Source organism: Bos grunniens, chromosome 21 (genome assembly GCF_055505025.1).
Source record: "Bos grunniens cultivar Pamir isolate PY7600 chromosome 21, Bosgru_T2T1.0, whole genome shotgun sequence".
NCBI lineage: Eukaryota > Metazoa > Chordata > Mammalia > Artiodactyla > Bovidae > Bos > Bos grunniens.
Window position 1 is genome coordinate 35,925,557 of NC_141185.1, and position 19,183 is coordinate 35,944,739.

General features: G+C 43.7%; 1 protein-coding gene across 4 annotated transcripts in view; it reads left to right on the forward strand.

Annotated features, from left to right (window-relative positions):
* Positions 1-1,045: 1,045 nt before the first annotated feature.
* The window catches only part of PML (PML nuclear body scaffold), a 55,530-nt gene continuing 37,392 nt past the window's right edge, over positions 1,046-19,183 (forward strand). For 3 of the 4 annotated variants that reach the window (XM_086365265.1, XM_086365269.1, XM_086365268.1), the window contains exons 1-2: positions 1,051-1,313; positions 3,538-4,004. In XM_086365265.1, the coding sequence (XP_086221391.1) occupies positions 1,179-1,313; positions 3,538-4,004 (602 nt within the window). In that variant the 5' untranslated portion in view covers positions 1,051-1,178. Of the gene's footprint in view, positions 1,314-3,537; positions 4,005-19,183 lie in introns of all 4 variants that reach the window. The other variant, XM_086365267.1, reaches the window with a different exon arrangement.

Sequence of the window (19,183 nt, forward strand, 5' to 3'; positions counted from 1 at the left end):
ACCAGCTCTCCCCATTCCCTACTGCCTCAGATCCACCAGCCCTTCCAGCTGTCACACTAGGCATCATCCTGATACCCTCATCTCCACTCAGAGTCCTCCCAGTGTCTGACTCAGGTCCCTCCTCTCATCCCACAGCCACTGTCCCAGACCACCTGGCCCTAGGTTGTCAGAGAGACTGTCCCAATATACACAATGGACATGGTTCCTTGTTTTCAAACCCTTCACCAACTCTCTGCTGTCCATAGCCCTGGTCCATCTCCTTAGTATCATCTTGCCCAGCCCATCTTGGTCTGACATCATGCATGGGTCCCCTCTTGAATCTGAAAATAACCAAAACGGGTTGCTCTTTTCAAAACTAGTTTCGAAACACCTTCTGTTTCAAATCTCCATAGCTTTGCATATGCTGTTCTCTCGGCTTAAAGTGTCGCCTACCCATCCCCAGCCTCTGAATCCCTGGCAAATTCCAACCATCACTTCAAATCCCAGCTGAGTGATCTCCTGTCCAGCCAGTCTCAACACTGTGAAAAACTCCCTTTGGGGGCCTGCTCCTCCATTAGATCTGGGGTGGTTGAGACAGTAAAGAATCTGCCTGCAGTGCAGGAGACCTGGGTTCCATCCCTGGGTAGGGAAGATCCCCTTTAGAAGGGAATGGCTACCCACGCCAGTATTCTTGCCTGGAGAATCCCATGGACAGAGGAGCCTAGAAGACGACAGTCCATGGGGTCCCAAAGAGTTGGACACAACTAGAAGACTAACGGCAGAAGACTAACACTTTCACTTTTTTTCCAAAGTAGGAGCCACGCGTGGCCCGGCTGTGTGGCCTTTTGCTCCCAGCTGAGGGCTGGCACGAAGCTGTGCCAGTGTGAGCTGAATGAAAGATTCCAAGCCGAGGGCAGGGACGGCCTCCATCCTGCACAAACATCAGTTCTGCCACTGTCCTGCGTGTGACTGCTCTTTTCTCCCTCCTCACCGCTCTGGGCGTGTCTTCAGGACCCTGGGCCAGCCTCTCCGACCCTAGAACCGCCGGTAGCTAGTGTCTCACTTCCTCTGGGAGGCGGGCCCTGAGCTGGCACCTCCCCTTTAGGGCTGCCCTGGGAGCTCAGTGTTCTGGCGCCTCCCTCCGGTTCAGTTTCTCCGCTCTCGAAGAGCGAAACAGAATCGAAACTGCGCTGGATTCCATGCAGCAGGATCCGGAACCTGCTGGATCTCCGGGGCCCCAGCAGGACCCCGCACTGCCCCATTCCCCCAGCATGCCTCCCCCGGAGTCACTCTCCGAAGGCCACCAGTCCAGCCACAGCGACAGCCCCACAGAGGTACTACTGCGTTTGGGGAGATGGGGTTCGGGCTTTGTTAATTAGGTATGGTCGGTGGAATGGGGGGACTGGGGAACTTGACCAAGTACCTTGAAAAATGACGCAAAGAAGGGAGACCAGGTGCGAGGGTCCTGACCTTTTCGGCTGGGTTAGGGGTCGTGGAAAGTAGAAAAGGGGACCAGCATGAGTTTGAGGGGAGAGGTCTCTCTGGGTTGCGATTCTCCACGAGCTGCAGGGTGATCCTGAGAGTGAGTGGCACTGCGTAACAGACTCTTCCGTCCAAGCTGGTGACGTGCCTCTTATCCCCTACCTCAGATGAAGGACCACCTGTTAAGGAAAATGGAGGTAGTAGTCTTATCGAACCCTCCTGGCAACCCCGGACATGGCGCCAGGTGTGGAAAAGCCAGAACCCTTGTTCCCAGATCACAAAGTGGGAGAGAGGTGTTTTGGCTAAGGCTCAGGGTTCCTGTGGTTTCTCCTCTAGGAAGCTTCTTGGATCCTCTTCCTGGAGCACCGTGCTCCCTTAACCCCCATCCGGAGGGGTTTTTAGAGGTTTACTGGTCTTTTCCTGCACAAACTCCCCACCCCCAAAGGAAATGCTTAGATCACTTGCTCTGTTTTCTTCCAGGCCCTTTTTACTCTCCTTCTATGAAAGCACAAATAATACCATATTGCATTAACTTTTATTAGTTGCATTATAACACCTAGAAATAATATTTACAATACTAGTTAACATGTTTGAGTATTTCTCACGTGCCAGGTACTGTATTATGTTATGTATGTTTTATCTGTTTCTAGGTGTACAATTCAGTGGCATTAAATGCATTCCACAATGTTTGTAACCATCACCACAGTCTGTTTTCAGAATTTTTTCATTGAAACAAAATCTGTACCCTTTAAGCTCCGCATTCTCCTCTTCCCCCTGCTGCTGCTGCTAAGTCGCTTCAGTCGTGTCCGACTCTGTGTGACTCCATAGACGGCAGCCCACAAGGCTCCCCCATCCCTGGGATTCTCCAGACAAGAATACTAGAGTGGGTTGCCATTTCCTTCTCCAATGCATGAAAGAGAAAAGTGAAAGTGAAGTCGCTCAGTCGTGTCCTACTCCTAGCGGCCCCATGGACTGCAGCCTACCAGGCTCCTCCTTCCATGGGATTTTCCAGGCTAGAGTACTGGAGTGGGGTGCCGTTGCCTTCTCCCTCTTCCCCTTAGTTGCTGGTAACCTCTAATCTACTTTCTGTCTCTGAATTTGCCTAGTCTAGATATTTTATATAAGTGGAATGCTACAGTATTCGTCTCTGTGTTTGGCTGTTTTACTTAACATGATGTCTTCAAGGTATTTTCATGTTGTAGCATGTATCAGAATGTCCTTTTTAAGGCTAAATAACATTCCATTGTATGTATGAACTACATTTTGTTTATCCATTCATCTGTTGATGGACACTTGAGTTGTTTCCACCCTTCGGCTACTGTGAGTAATGCTGTGTACAGAATAATGGATGTACAAGCATCTGGATCCTTGTTTTCTGTTCTTTGGGGTGTATAGCTAGGTGTAGAATTGCTGGATCCTATGGTAGTTCTATGTTTAAGTTTCTGAGGAACCATCAAAGTGCAGTAAGCATTTTATGTGAGGTTATATGACACACATTTAATGAATCTCCTTTTTTAAAGTCCCTTGAAGGCAGGGGTTTGTTCTGGAATCAGGGGTCCCCAAGTTCCAGGCCACGGACTGGCACTTGTCCTGGCCTATTAGGAACCGGGCTCACAGTGGCAAGCAGCCAGCAAGAGAGCAAAACTTCATCTGTATTTACAGCCACTCTCATCACTTGCACTACTGAATTATCACAGTGGAAACGGAAATAAAGTGCACAATAAATGTAATGCATTTAAATCATCCCTACATCACCCCACCTGCAGAAAAACTGTCTTTCAAGAAACGGTAACCTGGTCCCCAAAGGGTTGGGAACTGCTGCTACACATCCGTATATCTTGGGGCCTGGTACTGTGTCTTACGAGAAGCGAATGCTCAGTAAATCATGGGTTGAGCCTGGGAAGGCCTAAGTCAGTGGAGGATGGGGACACTGATAAGCCTGGGTTTTTGTGTCATCCAACGACAGCCTGGTATGAAACAGGAAGTGCCACTCTCAGCGTGCAGCCACAGGGTGGGTGTCCGGTTGGGTGGGGACTCCTGGGACTTCACGTCTCACCTCCCTCTCTGATTCCCCAGCAAGCCACGGAGGAAGAGTTCCAGTTCTTGCGCTGCCAGGGCTGCCGGGCAGAAGCTAAGTGCCCCAAGCTGCTGCCTTGTCTGCACACGCTGTGCTCAGGATGCCTGGAGGAGTCCAGCATGCAGTGCCCCGTCTGCCGGGCTCCCTGGCCCTCAGGTGCCGGCACGCAGGCCCTGGACAACGTCTTCTTCGAGAGCCTGCAGCGGCGGCTGTCGGTGTACCAGCAGATCGCACGCGAGCAGGCATTTTGCACCCGCTGCAAAGAGCCGGCCCACTACTGGTGCTTCGAGTGCGAGCAGCTCATCTGCACCAAGTGCTTCGAGGCGCACCAGTGGTTCCTCAAGCACGAGGCCCGGCCGCTGGCGGAGCTCCGCAGCCAGTCGGTGCGGGAGTTTCTGGACGGCACCCGCAAGTCCAACATCATCTTCTGCTCCAACCCCAACCACCGCAGCCCTATGCTGACCAGGTGAGCAGGCCGGCCGAGGGTGGGGTTGTGCATCTAAGAGCCAGGTAGAGGGTGCGGGGAGGAGGGATCCAGAGCCTCATAGCTGGGGCGTGGGTCAAGGAGCTTCTGAGGTCTTGCAACTCACAATGTGGTCCACACACCAGCAGCATCAGTAGCGATGACCACAGTTTACACTCTCCCATGCGAATGGATGGATAGTAATAGTTAATTTTCCCTCACGAGAAAATAATGCTGCAGAATCATCTTTTCACCCATATCCAGTCATTTCTTCAGGATAAATTTTTTAAAACACCGTGACTCGGTGAAGGGACATGAAAGTTTTACATTTCGATACATGTTACCAAACTGCCCTTTAAAAACTCTTAAAGAGGGGAATTTTCCATAAGCACTGCCACTCAGTCTCCCTATAGCTAGACTGTAGAATGAGATGTGGGTAGTTAGTTCCTGGCTCAAAAGCACTCCCGAGCTTCCTGGGAGGATCTGTATGAAGAAAGTCAAGTCCCATTTTAATTATTTTTACCAAGCAGCACAGGAATTTAAATTCAGGGTTTTTTTAGACAGATAAAATACATTAATACAGTTCAAAAAATTGCTAACAAAATTTATAGAGAGAACAAAATCTCCATTCCATTTTGTCCCACATCTGCCTAATACCCATCCCTTCTCCCTTCCCAATCCAAGGTTAACCATTGTTACCAGCTTTAAAGAGCTTCCCTTGTGGCTCAGCTGGTAAAGAATCCGCCTGCAATGTGGGAAACCTGGGTCCCTGGATTGGGAAGATCCCCTGGAGAAGGGAAAGGCTACCCACTCTAATATTCTGGCTTAGAGAATTCCATGGACTGCATAGTCCATGGGGTCACAAAGAATCAGTCATGACTGAGCGACTTTCACTTTCACCAGCTTTAAAACTTTCCAGAGTTTATGAATATACACACAGATATAAGTATATAGTCTTATGGGACTTATTTTTCCCTTTTTTAGCAAAAAGATAGCATACCTGTGTGAACTTTTAACGCTCTCCTCTCACCCACCTACAATAGATAGCTGTATAAGATTCTTGGGGATCAGCTTACAAAGTGAAGGCATTCCTTGCCTATAAAGGGCACACTCAGACAGAGCTCCATTTCAGCTAAACTATAACTTGTTTGCTTCCTGCTAGGAGGTTTACCACCTGTACTACCAGATTCCACAAGGGCTGATATTATTGTTTGAGTTTGGATTTCTTTATTTATTATTGAGGTTGTCTAGTGGCTTTTCATGTGTTTATTAGTCATTAGCTTCTTCATTTGTGAATTGCTTACTGAGGTCCTTTGCTTGTTTATTTGTTTACTTTTAGGAATTACTCTTTAATTATAAGAGCTTGTTATAGTGCAGACATTTTTCCTGTGTTGACCTTTGTCATTCATTTAATATGAGGTGCTGTGTTCAAGTTTTTAGTTCTATATAGTCTAATCCATTAATCTCTTCCTTTATGGTATCTGGCTTTGGTCATCCTAGAAAAGATTTTGCCTATGCCAATATTGAAAATATTTACTTATACTCTATTTTAATAGTTTATTTTTATTGTTAAATCTTTAATTTAATCACAAATCTTTGTGTGTGATGTGAGATAGGAACACTCGCTTCGTATTTCTCTCCAGATAGAAAGCCAGTTCTCTCAACAACTTTCATTGAATAATCCACTCCTTTTGTTTGATTTTTCCCATTTTTTAAAAATTGAAGCATAGTTGATGTACAATATTCTATAAGTTACAGGTGTACCGGATAGTGATTCACAATTTTAAAGGTTATACTTCACTTATAGTTATTATAAAACATTGGCTATATGCCCCATGTTGTACAATATATCCCTCTAGCTTATAAATAATCTGCTGTTGGCTTTGATCTGAAATGCCCTTTTAATCTTGCACTACATGTCCGTGTAGTCATGAATATGTTTGTAAATCTCTGTTCTGCACCAACAGAGTGGAGAACCAACTCCTATGCTAATCCTTACTGCTCTAAGGAATTCAGTAGCTTTATATTTAGGAGAAGGCAATGGCAACCCACTCCAGTACTCTTGCCTGGAAAATCCCATGGATGGAGGAGCCTGGTAGGCTGCAGTCCATGGGGTCGCACAGAGTCGGACACGACTGAAGTGACTTAGCAGCTTTATATTTGGTAGGGTGAATTCCCACTCTTCAGAAATAATTTTGCTTTTACAATTTGTGCAGCTTCTTTTGCTCTTACACTTCAGGCAGCTTCAGAATTCACATATTCTTTGGGATTTTGATTGAGATGGAATTAAATCTTGGATGAATTGACCTCATCTCTGGTTACATCTTTTGGGTTTGAAAGAAAATTCCATGGACTGCATAGTTCATGGGGGTCACAAAGAGTCAGTCATGATTAAGTGACTTTCACTTTCACCAGCTTTAAAAGTTTCCAGAGTTTATGAATACATACATAGATATAAGTATATAATCTTATAGGACTTATTTTTTCCTTTTTTAGGAAAAAGATAGCATACCTGTGTGAACTTTTAACGCTTTCACAAATATCTTGAACTTTTAAATTATAGTTAAATTTACAATATGTAGTGAAGGTCCCTGGTGGCTCAGCAGTAAAGAATCTGCCTGCAGTGTAGGAGACTCAGGAGACATGGGTTAGATCCCTGGGTCAGGAAGATCTCCTGGAAATGGCAACCCACTCCATTATTCTTGTCTGGGAGATCCCATAGACGGAAAGAGTGTGGTAAGCTACAGTCTATGAGGTTTCAAAGAGTTGGTCACGACTGAACACATACTGCCTATGAGACAATATGTAATAATATTATGAATGGAATCTTTTCCATTATAGTTTTTATCTGATTATCATTAACATTCACTAATATGTAAGCGTATATATCTATTGGAGAAGGAAATGGCAACCCGCTCCAGTATTCTTGCCTGGAAAATCCCATGGACAGAGGAGCCTAGCCGGCTGCAGTCCATGGGGTCACCAAGAGTTGGACACAACTGAGCGGCTAACACACACACACACACACACGCTATATCTAGCCATCCTATTGGGCTCTTTTATTCTTGTAAGTTTTTCCGTTGATTTTTTTTAGATTTTCTAGGTGAATAGTCATATCACCTAGAAATAATAAAAACTTTTTTCTTTCCAGTATTTATACATATTATTTATACATATTACCTTTTTGTAGCTTTGTTTCACTGAATTGGCCAGAACTGCCAGGGCAACTGTGAAGTGGTTAGAAAAGGCAACTTCGCTTTGTACCTATCTTTCATGAAAAAGTTTCTTATGCTTTCTTCTTCGGTGTGTTGTTTATTGTTGATTTCCTTAGGTGACTTTTAAAAATCACATTAAGAAAGTTGCCTTGTGCTTCTAGTTTACTAAGAGTTTTGTTGCTGCTGTTGTCTTAACTCAGGGATGGGTGTTCTTTGGACTCTGAAGGTGTCCTTTCACTGTTTAGTATAATGAATGATATCACTAGGTTTCTTTATGTTGCACCATTATTTTAATTCCCAGGAGGAAAAACTCTATTTGGTCATGATATACTATTATTTTAATTTCTACCTTGATTCCATTTAGTACTATTTTATCTAGACTATTATCTATATTTATAAATGTGATCAATTTTATGCATATGTATGATTTCCTTGTCAAGTTTTTATATCCATTTGATACTAATCTCTTTCAATGAGTTTGTAAGCTTTTTTGAACATGATGATATATATAAATTGCTTAGTATAGTGCCTGGCACGTATTAAATACTCAATAAATGTTAAAATAGTATTCTTGTAATTTCTATGTTGTAGAATAAAGGACATAAGCAATCCAAGCTTGTAGAAGTTTCTTGAAAAGCTATCTGAGACAAGTGCCTCTTTTGGAGAGTAGATTTTTTTCCCTTTTTGTGGAAGATCATGAATCAGATTTTCTGGGATGTTTTCTGATTCATCTTGAGTTATCTTACAATTTAAATATCTCCTCTATACCTATAATTGTGTCCCCTTTCTTATTTCTAATGTTGTATGAATGTTAAAGTGTTAGTCACATCTGACTCTTTGCAATCCTATGGACTGTAGCCCACCAGACTCCTCTGTCCAGGAGATTCTCTAGGCAAGAATACTGGAATGGGTTGCCATTCCCTTCTCCAGGGGATCTTCCTGACCCAGGGATCAAACCCAAGTCTCCTGCACTGCAGGCCGGAGCCACCAGGGAAGCCTCCTAATGTTGTATATTTGTGCTTATTTTAGTGATCTTTTCAAAGCACCAGCTTTTTTTGGTCTTTTTATTGCTTGCTGATATTAATGTTTTCCTTTTTTCTAATTAATCATTGTATGTTTAGCCTCATTATTTTCTTTGTTGTACTCTTCTCCCATTATTCATCTAACTCGACGAAACATCTAATTCATTTACTTGCTGTCCTCATTGTTTACTGCATTCTTCTCTGAGTAAAACGTTGCCTGCCTTCCATACCTTTGACAAGTAGTGTAATCATAGTCAATCATTTCTCAAATATCTCTAATTTCAGTCTTTTCTCTTTTTAAACATTTTCTCTTTGATAGAAGAGTTTGGGGCAGAAGGTTGTCTAAAATTTTCAAGTGGCTTGTGCTGTTTGATTTAAACATTTGATGTTAATTTCTACAATATGGTCTACTAGTATTTAAGAGTTGTATCTATGACTATGTTGAGGTTTTCTTTGGTGCCTACCATACTCCTTTCACTAGCATATTCCTCGGATTTTTTTTTTAACGTGTATTCTTTGTAGAGATGTATCTATATCTCCTCTTTCTACTCTTGTTTAAATTTTTAACAAACATATTAGAACATATGTGTGTATGTGTATCTCTCTCTCTCACCATCAAGAGTGCGTGTGTATGTGTTGTTCGTCGCTCAGTTGTGTCTGATTCTTTGCGACGTTATGGACTGTAGATCCCCAGACTCCTCTGTCATTGGAATTCTCCAGGCAAGAATACCAGGTTGACATTCCCTTCTCCAGGGGATCTTCCCAACCCAGGGGTCGAATCCAGGTCTCCTGCATTGCAGGCAGATTCTTTTCCTACCGAACCGTCAAGAGTAGATTCAGTTTAGTTCAGTTCAGTTGCTCAGTCATGTCCGACTCTTTGCGACCCCATGAACCTCAGCATGCCAGGCCTCCCTGTCCATCACCAACTCCCGGAGTCCACCCAAACCCATGTCCATCAAGTCGACCATGCTATCCAACCATCTCATCCTCTGTGGTCCCCTTCTCTTGCCTTCAATCTTTCCCAGCATCAGGGTCTTTTCCAATGAGTCAGCTCTTCCCATCAGGTGGCCAAAGTATTGGAGTTTGAGCTTCAACATCAGTCCTTCCAAAGAACACCCAGGACTGATCTTTCAGGATGGACTGGTTGGATCTCCTTGCAGTCCAAGGGACTCTCAAGAGTCTTCCCCAACACCACAGTTCAAAAGCATCAATTCTTCGGTGCTCAGCTTTCTTTATAGTCCAACTCTCACATCCATACATGACCACTGGAAAAACCATAGCCTTGACTAGACGAACCTTTGTTGGCAAAGTAATGTCTCTGCTTTTGAAAATGCTGTCTAGGTTGGTCATAACTTTCCTTCCAAGGAGTAAGCATCTTTTAATTTCATGGCCACAATCACCATCTGCAGTGATTCTGAAGCCCCAAAAAATAAAGTCAGCCACTGTTTCCACTGTTTGCCCATCTATATGCCGTGAAGTGATGGGATCGGATGCCATGATCTTAGTGTTCTGAATATTGAGCTTTAAGCCAACTTTTTCACTCTCCTCTTTTACTTTCATCAAGAGGCTCTTTAGTTCTTCTTCACTTTCTGACATAAGGGTGGTGTCATCTGCATATCTGAGGCTATTGATATTTCTCCTGGCAGTCTTGATTCCAGCTTGTGCTTCGTCCAGCCCAGCCTTTCTCATGATGTACTCTGGAGAAGGCAATGGCACCCCACTCCAGTACTCTTGCCTGGAAAATCCCATGGATGGAAGAGCCTGGAGGGCTGCAGTCCACGGGGTCGCTGAGGGTCGGACACGACTGAGCGACTTCACTTTCACTTTTCACTTTCATGCATTGGAGAAGGAAATGGCAACCCACTCCAGTGTTCTTGCCTGGAGAATCCCAGGGATGGGGGAGCCTGGTGGGCTGCCGTCTATGGGGTCGCACAGAGTCGGACACGACTGAAGCGACTTAGCAGCAGCAGCAGCAGCACTCTGCATATAAATTAAATAAGCAGGGTGACAATATACAGCCTTGACATACTCCTTTTACTATTTGGAACCAAACTGTTGTTCCATGTCCAGTTCTAACTGTTGCTTCCTGACCTGCATACAGGTTTCTCAAGAGGCAGGTCAGGTGGTCTGGTGTTCCCATCTCTTTCAGAATTTTCCACAGTTTATTGTGATCCACACAGTCAAATTACAACTGTTCTTCCAGATAGGATAAAAGTTTTAGCATACTTTTTCTTCTCTCCTTCCATTCCCACATTCAGATGTAGTTGGATTAACATGAAATTTTATCTCTAGATTATTACCAAATTTTCTATGTCTTTTCTATTCTAAGCATCCTTTTTTGGCAGTTAATTATCACGTTATAACCCACTTGTTATTTATAATCTTAGATTCTAATTGGTGTTGGTGCCCACAATAATTTTTTTCTATAATATATCTTCCTCTTTCTTCAATTATTTAATGTTATTCATTTCCCAGTTGACTGGAATACTTCAAGTAAATTTTTTGGTTGATTTTTGGAGCTTACTTTCCAGAACCTTGAGTATCTTAACTTGAATGTTCTTTTGCTGTCACGTTTATGTATGTGTAATGTTTTTTGGTTGTGCCATGCAGCTTGTGGGATTTTAATTCCCTGACTAGGGATCAAACCCAGGCCTTAGGCAGTGAGACCATAGAGTCACATTTAAAGGAAAATTTAGCTCGTTGTAAAATTCTGAGGTCACAATCACAAATCTTTCATCTTGGAATATATAAACATTGCTTTGTAAATTTGTGGCCTTCTGTGTTGCAGGTGAGAAAGTCAATCATTGTCTATTTTTCCTCTCTGAGTAATCTGTTTTTGTTTGCTAAGGATTGCTAAAAAGATTTTTATTTTATTTTTCTTTGTTGCTGCATGCAGCCTTTCTCTAGTTGCAAAGAGAGGGGCTGCTCTCGGCGCGAGGGCGTCTCGTTGCAGTGGTTTCTCCTTGTGCGGCACGGGCTCTAGGCATCCAGGCTTTAGTAGTTTTGCACATAGGCTTTGTTCCCCCGAGGCATGTGGAATCTTCCCAGACCAGGAATCTAACCTGTGTCCACCAAGGAAGCCCCTGCTAATGACTTTTATGTAATTTTTCTTTATTCTTGAAAATGATTCTTCAAGCTATAGGTCTTTTGTTTTTTCAATCCTCTCTGACATTGTTGAACTGAAAATTCAAGTCTTCTTTCTTCAGCTCAAAGAAATTGTCTTCTACTTTTTTTTAATGTATTGATCTCTATTCATTTGCTTATGTTTTTCTTTTTACAAGTATTTGTGTGTGGGGGGGGCTTTTTTTTTAATTAATTTTTTATTGGAGTATAGTTAATTTACAATGTGATATTAGTTTCTGCTGTGTAACAGAATGACTCAATTATACATACACATATACCCACTCTGTTTTAAATTCTTTCCCCAAATAGGTCATTACAGAGTAGTGAGTAGAGTTCTCTGTTCTAAACTGGAGGTTCTTGTTAGTTATCTATCTTATATGTAGTAGTGTATTGATGTCAATCCCAATCTCCCAATTTATCCCTCACCCATGTTCCCCCTGGTAACCGTAAGTTTGTTTTTTACATCTGTACCTCTATTTCTGTTTTGTAAATAAGTTCATTTGTATCATTTTTTTTAGAATCCACATATGAGTGATAACATATGCTATTTGTGTTTCTCTGTCTGACTTAATGTCACTTGGTATGGCACTCTGTATGCTCAGTCATGTCCAGTTGCGACCCCATGGCCTGTAGCCCACCAGAAATTCCATTAATTCCCTTACTTTGCCTTTTTTCTTCCAGATTCTTACAGGTACTTGAATTGATTTTCTAATCCACCAGCTTTTTTTTTTTTTTTTTGAGACTTCTTTCTACTATTTACTACTTACGTTGAGTGGTTTTTTTTTGTTTAAGTTTTTCCCCTAGCAATCATGTTTTTTTTTTTTTAATTGCCAAGTAAGGTCAGTGTTCTCAGGATGCTTTTTCTTGTCAGCCTGTTCTTATTTTCTCAATGTGTATTCTTAAATCTCCCTGACTAACAAGCTTAGAAGTGTTACAAGTTTTATGTTTCCTATATTACCCTTTTTTCAGTATGAGCCAGAAATCAGTTTGGTCCCCATTTTGGCTGCTAATTCTCTTTATAGATCCTGTGGTTCTGTGTTGTCTGCTCCCATGTAAATGTGAACATCTAGCTTGCACAGTTTTAGTAGCTGATGGGCAGCAGTTGTATGAAGCACAGTTTGCATCTCCCACACTGCAATAAGGACAGGACCTCTGCCAGAGCCCCAGGATGGTGGTAGCTTATGGAGTGCTTCACCTTTCATGTGGGGGTGGGCGTGGATTTCTCCCCTGGTACAATGGGCAAGGAGGTCCTTCCAGAAAGAGGACAGGATTCTTTTCCCTTGAGCATGGTAAATGGCTTCAAAAAGCTGACCACGTTACTTAAAAATCATACATACACAGCCACAGTTCACATTGATTCACATTTTACCAGCGATTATTAGAAAAGCTCAACTTGTTTCTTCTGCAGAAAACCTCAGCGTCATATATAACCCACAACTTCCTTCAGCTTGCAAGTCAATAACAAACCTTTCCATCCTTTGATGTTGAGCTCGCTTACGGTTCACACTAGGAGGCAGCATCAGAAATGGCTTCAAACTTTTAAATCCAGCCTGGGAGGATCCTCCCTGGGGCCCTCGGCATTTGGTCGCCATGCCTCTGGAGTCCATTGTTTCAGCCCACCTTCCTACTACATAGCAGGCCCTCTGCTAGGTGCTAGGGTATAAATATAAACAGATACGGCCCTCGACCTCTGAGGTCACAGTCTGGAGAAGGAACCAGATCTGCAGTTAACAATCAAGGCTGCAAAGGGCTTTGAGGAAGCCGGCTCACCTGGGTCAGTCTGTGCTTATAGTTGCCCTTAGGACAGCGTGGTAAGACACCGTCCCCTCCCTCATGTTTTCCCTTGCCAGAGGGCCAACGTCCCACGTGTGCTCAGTCAGTTATTTAGGGGCAGGAGGAAGAAGGAACACTGGGCAAGTGAGCTCAAGAAAGGCCGCCTGCCCAGCCTGGATTGGCTGCTGGTTGGGGACTGCAGCTTCCAAGGGGGTGTCGTACTTAGGCTGATAGGTAAGGAAGCAGAAAGGGGAGGGAGCGTGTGCAAATGCAGAGGCTCCAGCACGTCTGCTGCCTTTTAGGAACTCCAGGTAAAGGCTCTGCAGGACGGCAGGGCTAGAGGGTGAGCTAGGCTCAAACATGGGGGAGAGGGCTTCCCTGGTGGCTCAGTGAATAAGAATCTGCCTGCCGATGCTGGAGACATGGGTTCGATCCCTCGTCTGGGAAGATCCCACGTACCTCAGAGCAGCCGAGCCTGTGCACTACAGCTTTTAAGTCTATGCTCCAGAGCTGGGGAATTCCATCTACTGAGCCCACGTGCCACAACTACTGAAGCCTGTGCACCCTGAGCCCGTGCTCTGCAGCAGGAGAAGCCACCTCAATGAGAAGCCCTCGCGTCACAACTAGAGAGCAGCCCTGGCTCTCCATAACTAGAGAAAAGCTCATGCAGGAACAAAGACTCGGCACAGTCAAAAATAAATACAATTATTAAAAAAGAAAGAAAGAAAAAACATGGGGACATTGGAAGAGTTATGACTCTTTCCTGTAGTTTCCAGGACAAAGAAGGTTCTCAGTTTGTCCCATTTCCCTGCAGTTGGCTCTTATACTAGGGAATATCCTGGAGAACACAGTGTGAGTGGATCTATGGGGGACTCTGTTGGAAACCCCCTAGAGGAGGTAAGGCAGAGAGTGGGAGAGTGCTTGGATCCTCTCTCTGCACTCTGCTGTTTGATTGAAGTGAGCAAGTTTAGGAGCAGGGAGACCAGGATTGGTTTGTTTTGTTTTGGCTACATGTTTATTTACATTTGGAGAATGAAAGTCCCTCAGTCGTGTCTGATTCTTTGCAACCCCATGGACTATAGTCCACCAGGCCCCTCTGTTCATGGGATTCTCCAGGCAAGAATACTGGACTGGGTTGCCATTCCTCTTCCATAAAGAATTTGAGATTTACCAATTTATTGTTGGGTATATGACCCAACCTGAAACTGAAGCAAAGAATCTGGACCTGGGGGAAAAGGAGCCGCCTTAGGAGGCTGAGGCCATGGTGCAGGTGGGGCCTGCAGGAATGCAGAGATGGCAGCATGGGGAGAAGGCCAGGGTCTCACAGTGCCATGGACAGCCTGACCTGGAGGTCAAGGTGGCTGCCAGCCTTATCATCCCGTGTGCTCGGGAGTGCCTTGCAACTGAGGGTAATGTAGGTTTTGGACTGTCAGTGGAACTGAGACCCATATTAGGGTGTCAGATCCCAAAGCTTGGCTGGACAGGGTAGGGGAATCAACCTAGGACCGTTAAAATTTGTAGGCAGGAAGAACTTTAGTTATAGTTGAGTGGGGAAAATGAAAGACCTATTAGCAGAGACATTGCCTACAAAGGTCTGTATAGTCGAAGCTATGGTTTTTCCAGTAGTCATGTACGGATGTGAGAGTTGGACCATAAAGAAGGCTGAGTGCCAAAGAATTGATGCTTTTGAACTGTGGTGTTGCAGAAGACTCTTGAGAGTCCCTTGGACAGCAAGGAGATCCAACCAGTCCATTCTAAAGGAAATCAGTCCTGAATATTCATTGGAAGGACTGATGCTGAAGCTCCAATACTTTGATCACCTTATACGAAAAGCTGACTCATTGGAAAAGGCCCTGATGCTGGGAAGGATTGAAGGCAGGAGCAGGGCATGACAGAGGCTGAGATGATTGGATGGCATCACCGACTCAATGGACATGAGTTTGAGTAAATTCCAGGAGACGGTGAAGGACAGGGAAGCCTGGTGTGCAGCAGTCCATGGAATCACAGAGAGTTGGACATGACAGAGTGACTGAACAAACAAAAAGTAATCAAGTTTGAGAAGTATGGTGAGATGATAAACTGGGAAAAGTGTTCCCAAGACCAGAAGTCGGGATTATTTGCAGCAGGTCCAGGGAGGGGCACCCTGGACAGCCCAGGGAAGGCTTCGGGGCAGAGGCAACATCATGCGGTGGCTGCAGAAAGCAGAGTGCGGGGGACAGGTATGAAGCCAGCCTTGAGTGGAGCTCTTTGACTCCTTGGTAACCGGAGCAGTGCTTTTCAAGTAGGAAATTGTGCCTTTTCCAGTATGGTCAGAGAATGGGATCTGCTGGTTGGATCTGCCCTCTTCTTTTTAAAATTGATTTCTGTTGGAGTATAGTTGCTATACAGTGGTGTGTTAGTTTCTCCTGTACACAAAGTAAATCAGCTGTACATATACATGCTCAGTCAGTCAGTCGTGTCCAGCACTTTGTGACTGCAGGGCTCCTCTGTGCATGGGATTTTTCAGGCAAAAATACTGAAGTGAGTTGCCTTTTCCTATGCATATACGTATATCCCTCTTTTTTGGATTTCCTTCCCATTTAGGTCATCACATAGCTCTGAGTAGAGTTCCCTGTGCTGTACAACAGGTTATCATTAGTTATCTATTTTATACATAGTAGTGTATCGGAGAAGGCAATGGCACCCCACTCCAGTACTCTTGCCTGGAAAATCCCATGGACCGAGGAGCCTGGTAGGCCACAGTCCATGGGGGTCACTAAGAGTCGGACACGACTGAGCGACTTCACTTTCACTTTTCAGTTTCATGCATTGGAGAAGGAAACGGCAACCCACTCCAGTGTTCTTGATTGGAGAATCCCAGGGACGGGGGTGCCTAATGGGCTGCCGTCTATGGGGTCACACAGAGTTGGACACGACTGAAGCGACTTAGCAGCAGCAGCAGCAGCAGCAGCAGTGTATATATTTGCCAATCCCAATCTCCCAATTCATTCCACCCTTTCTTCCCCCCTTGGTAACCGTACTTCTCTTCTCTACATCTGTGTCTATTTCTGCTCTGCAAATAAGATTATCTATACTATTTTTCTAGATTCCACATATAAACGATGTTATATGATATTTGTTTATCTCTCTCTGACTTACTTCTTTCTGTATGACAGTTTCTAGGTCCATCCACAGCTCTGCGAATGGCACAATTTCATTCCTTTTTCTGGCTGAGGAATATTCCATTGTGTATCTGTACCACATCTTCTTTATCCATTTCTCTGTCAGTAGACATTTAGGTTGCTTCCATGTCTTGGCTATTATAAATAGTGCTGCATTGAGCATTGGGATGCATGTAGCTTTTTGAATTATGGTTTTCCTGGGTATATGCCCAGGAGTGGGATTGCTGGGTCATAGGGTAGTCTGTTCCACACCCTCCTATAAGATTATTGAGAAAGAAAGAATTGTTGCACAAGGCCAGAACATGAATGGGAGCTCATTCCCAAGTAAGCGGTCTTATCTGAGCAAGGACCAGGCCAGGACACAGGATTTCCTGACTGCAGACTCTGTCTGCACAGAGCCTGTCCTGCTGCTCCCAGCCTCCACATGCAGGCAGTCTTCAACTAACAACCAGGCCCAGCTGCAAAAAAAGAATTCTGCAAGTTGCTTGTTTAGAGCTGAGATTGTATTTTCCCTTAGAATTAAATTATTCAAAGGAAGCTTGCTATTTAAGCAATGTTACGTTTAATTTTCCTTGACTTTGATGAAAAAACAGATATTGAAGTAAAACCAGACTTGTTGTTCAGTTGCTAAGTCGTGTCTGATTGCAGTGTGCCTGGCTCCTCTGTCCTCCACTGTCTCCCGAAGTTTGCTCAGATTCATGTCAGTGATATTATCTAACCATCTCATCCTCTGCTGCCCACTTCTCCTTTTGCCTTCAATCTTTCCCAGCCTCCAGAGTCTTTTCCAGTGAATTAGCTCTTTGCATCCAGAGGCCAAAGTTTTGGAGCTTCAACTTCAGCAACAGTCCTTCCAATGAGTATTTAGGGCTGATTTCCTTTAGGATGGACTGGTTTGATCTCCTTGCTGTCCAAGGGACTCTCCTGAGTCTTCTCCAACACCACAGTTCAAAAGCATCAGTTCTTCAGCATTCAGCCTTCTTTATGGTCCAGCTCTCACATCCATACATGACTACTGGAAAAGCCATAGTTTTGATTATTTGGACCTTTGTTGGTAAAGTAACGTCTCTGCTTTTTAATACACTGTCTAGGTTTGTCATAGCTTTTCTTCCAAGGAGCAAGCGTCTTAATTTCATGGCTGCAGTCACCATCTGCAGTGATTTTGGAGCCCAAGAAAATAAAGTTTCTCACTATTTCCCTTGTTTCCCCATCTATTTGCCATGAAGTGATGGGGCTGGATGCCAGGATCTTCATTTTTTCAACGTTGAATTTTAAGCCAGCTTTTTCACACTCCTCTTTCACCTTCATAAAGAGGCTCTTTAGTTCCTCTTTACTTTCTGCCATAATAAGGGTGATGTCATCTGTATGTCTGCGGTTATTGATATTTCTCCCAGCAACCTTGACTCCAGCTTGTGCTTCATTTAGCCCAGCATTTCACGTGATTACTCTGCATATAAGTTAAATAGGCAGGGTGGCGATATACAGCCTTACTGTATTCCTTTCCCAATTTTAAACCAGTCCATTGTTCCATGTCCAGTTCTAACTGTTGCTTCTTGACCTGCACACAGGTTTTGCTGGAGGCAGGTAAGGTGGTCTGGTATTCCCATCTCTTTAAGGATTTTCCACAGTTTATTGTGATCCACACAGTCAAAGGCTTTAGTGTAGTCAGTGAAGCAAAAGTAGATGTTTTTCTGAAATTCTCTATTTTTTTCTATGATCCAGAAGATATTGGCAGTTCGATCTTTGGTTCCTTTGCCTTTTCTAAATCTAGCTTGAACGTCTGGAAGTTTTCAGTTCATGTACTATTGAAGCCTGGCTTGGAGAATTTAGCGCATTACTTTGCTAACATGTGAAATGAGTGCAGTTGTGCGATAGTTTGAACATTCTGTGACATTGCCCTTCTTTGGGATTGGAATGAAAACTTATTTTTTCCAGTCCTGTGGCCACTGCTGAGTTTTCCATATTTGCTGGCATATTGAGCTCAGCACTTTAACAGCATCATCTTTTAGGATTTGAAATAGCTCAACTAGAATTCCATCACCTCCACTAGCTTTGTTTGTAGTGATGCTTCCTAAGGCCTACTTGGCTTTGCACTCCAGAATGTCTGGCTCTAGGTGAGTGATTACACCATCGTGGTTATCTGGGTCATTAAAATCTTTTTAGTGTAGTTCTTCTGTGTATTCTTGCCACCTCTTCTTAATATCTTCTGCTTCTGTTAGGTCCATAGCATTTCTGTCCTGTATTGTGCCCATCTTTGCGTGAAATGTTCCCTCGGTATCTCTAATTTTCTTGAAAAGATCCCTAGTCTTTCCCATTCTATTGTTTTCATTGTTCATTTAGGAAGGCTTTCTTATCTCTCCTTGCTTTTCTTTGGAACTCTGCATTCAGATAGATATATCTTTCCTTTTGTCCTTTGCCTTTTAGTTCTCTTCTTTTCTCAGCTATTTGAAAGACCTCCTCAGACAGTCATTTAGCCTTTTTTGCATTTCTTTTTCTTGGGGATGGTCTTGATCACTGCCTCCTGTACAATGCCACGAACTTCTGTCCATAGTTCTTCAGGCACTCTATCTTTTAGATCTAATCCCTTGAATCTATTTGTCACGTCCACTGTATAATCATAAGGGCTTTGATTTAGGTCATGCTTTAGTGGCCTAATAGTTTTCCCTGCTTTCTTCAATTTAAGTCTGAATTTTGCAATACTGAGTTCATGACCTGAGCCACAGTCAGCTCCTAGTCTTGTTTTTCTGACTGTATAGAGCTTCTCCATCTTTGACTGCAAAGAATATAATCAGTCTGATTTCGGTGTTGACCATCTGATGATCTCCAGATGTCATTTCTTTAGAGCTTTATAGACTTTGCTGAATTATCGTTCAGCATCAAATGTTCACCAG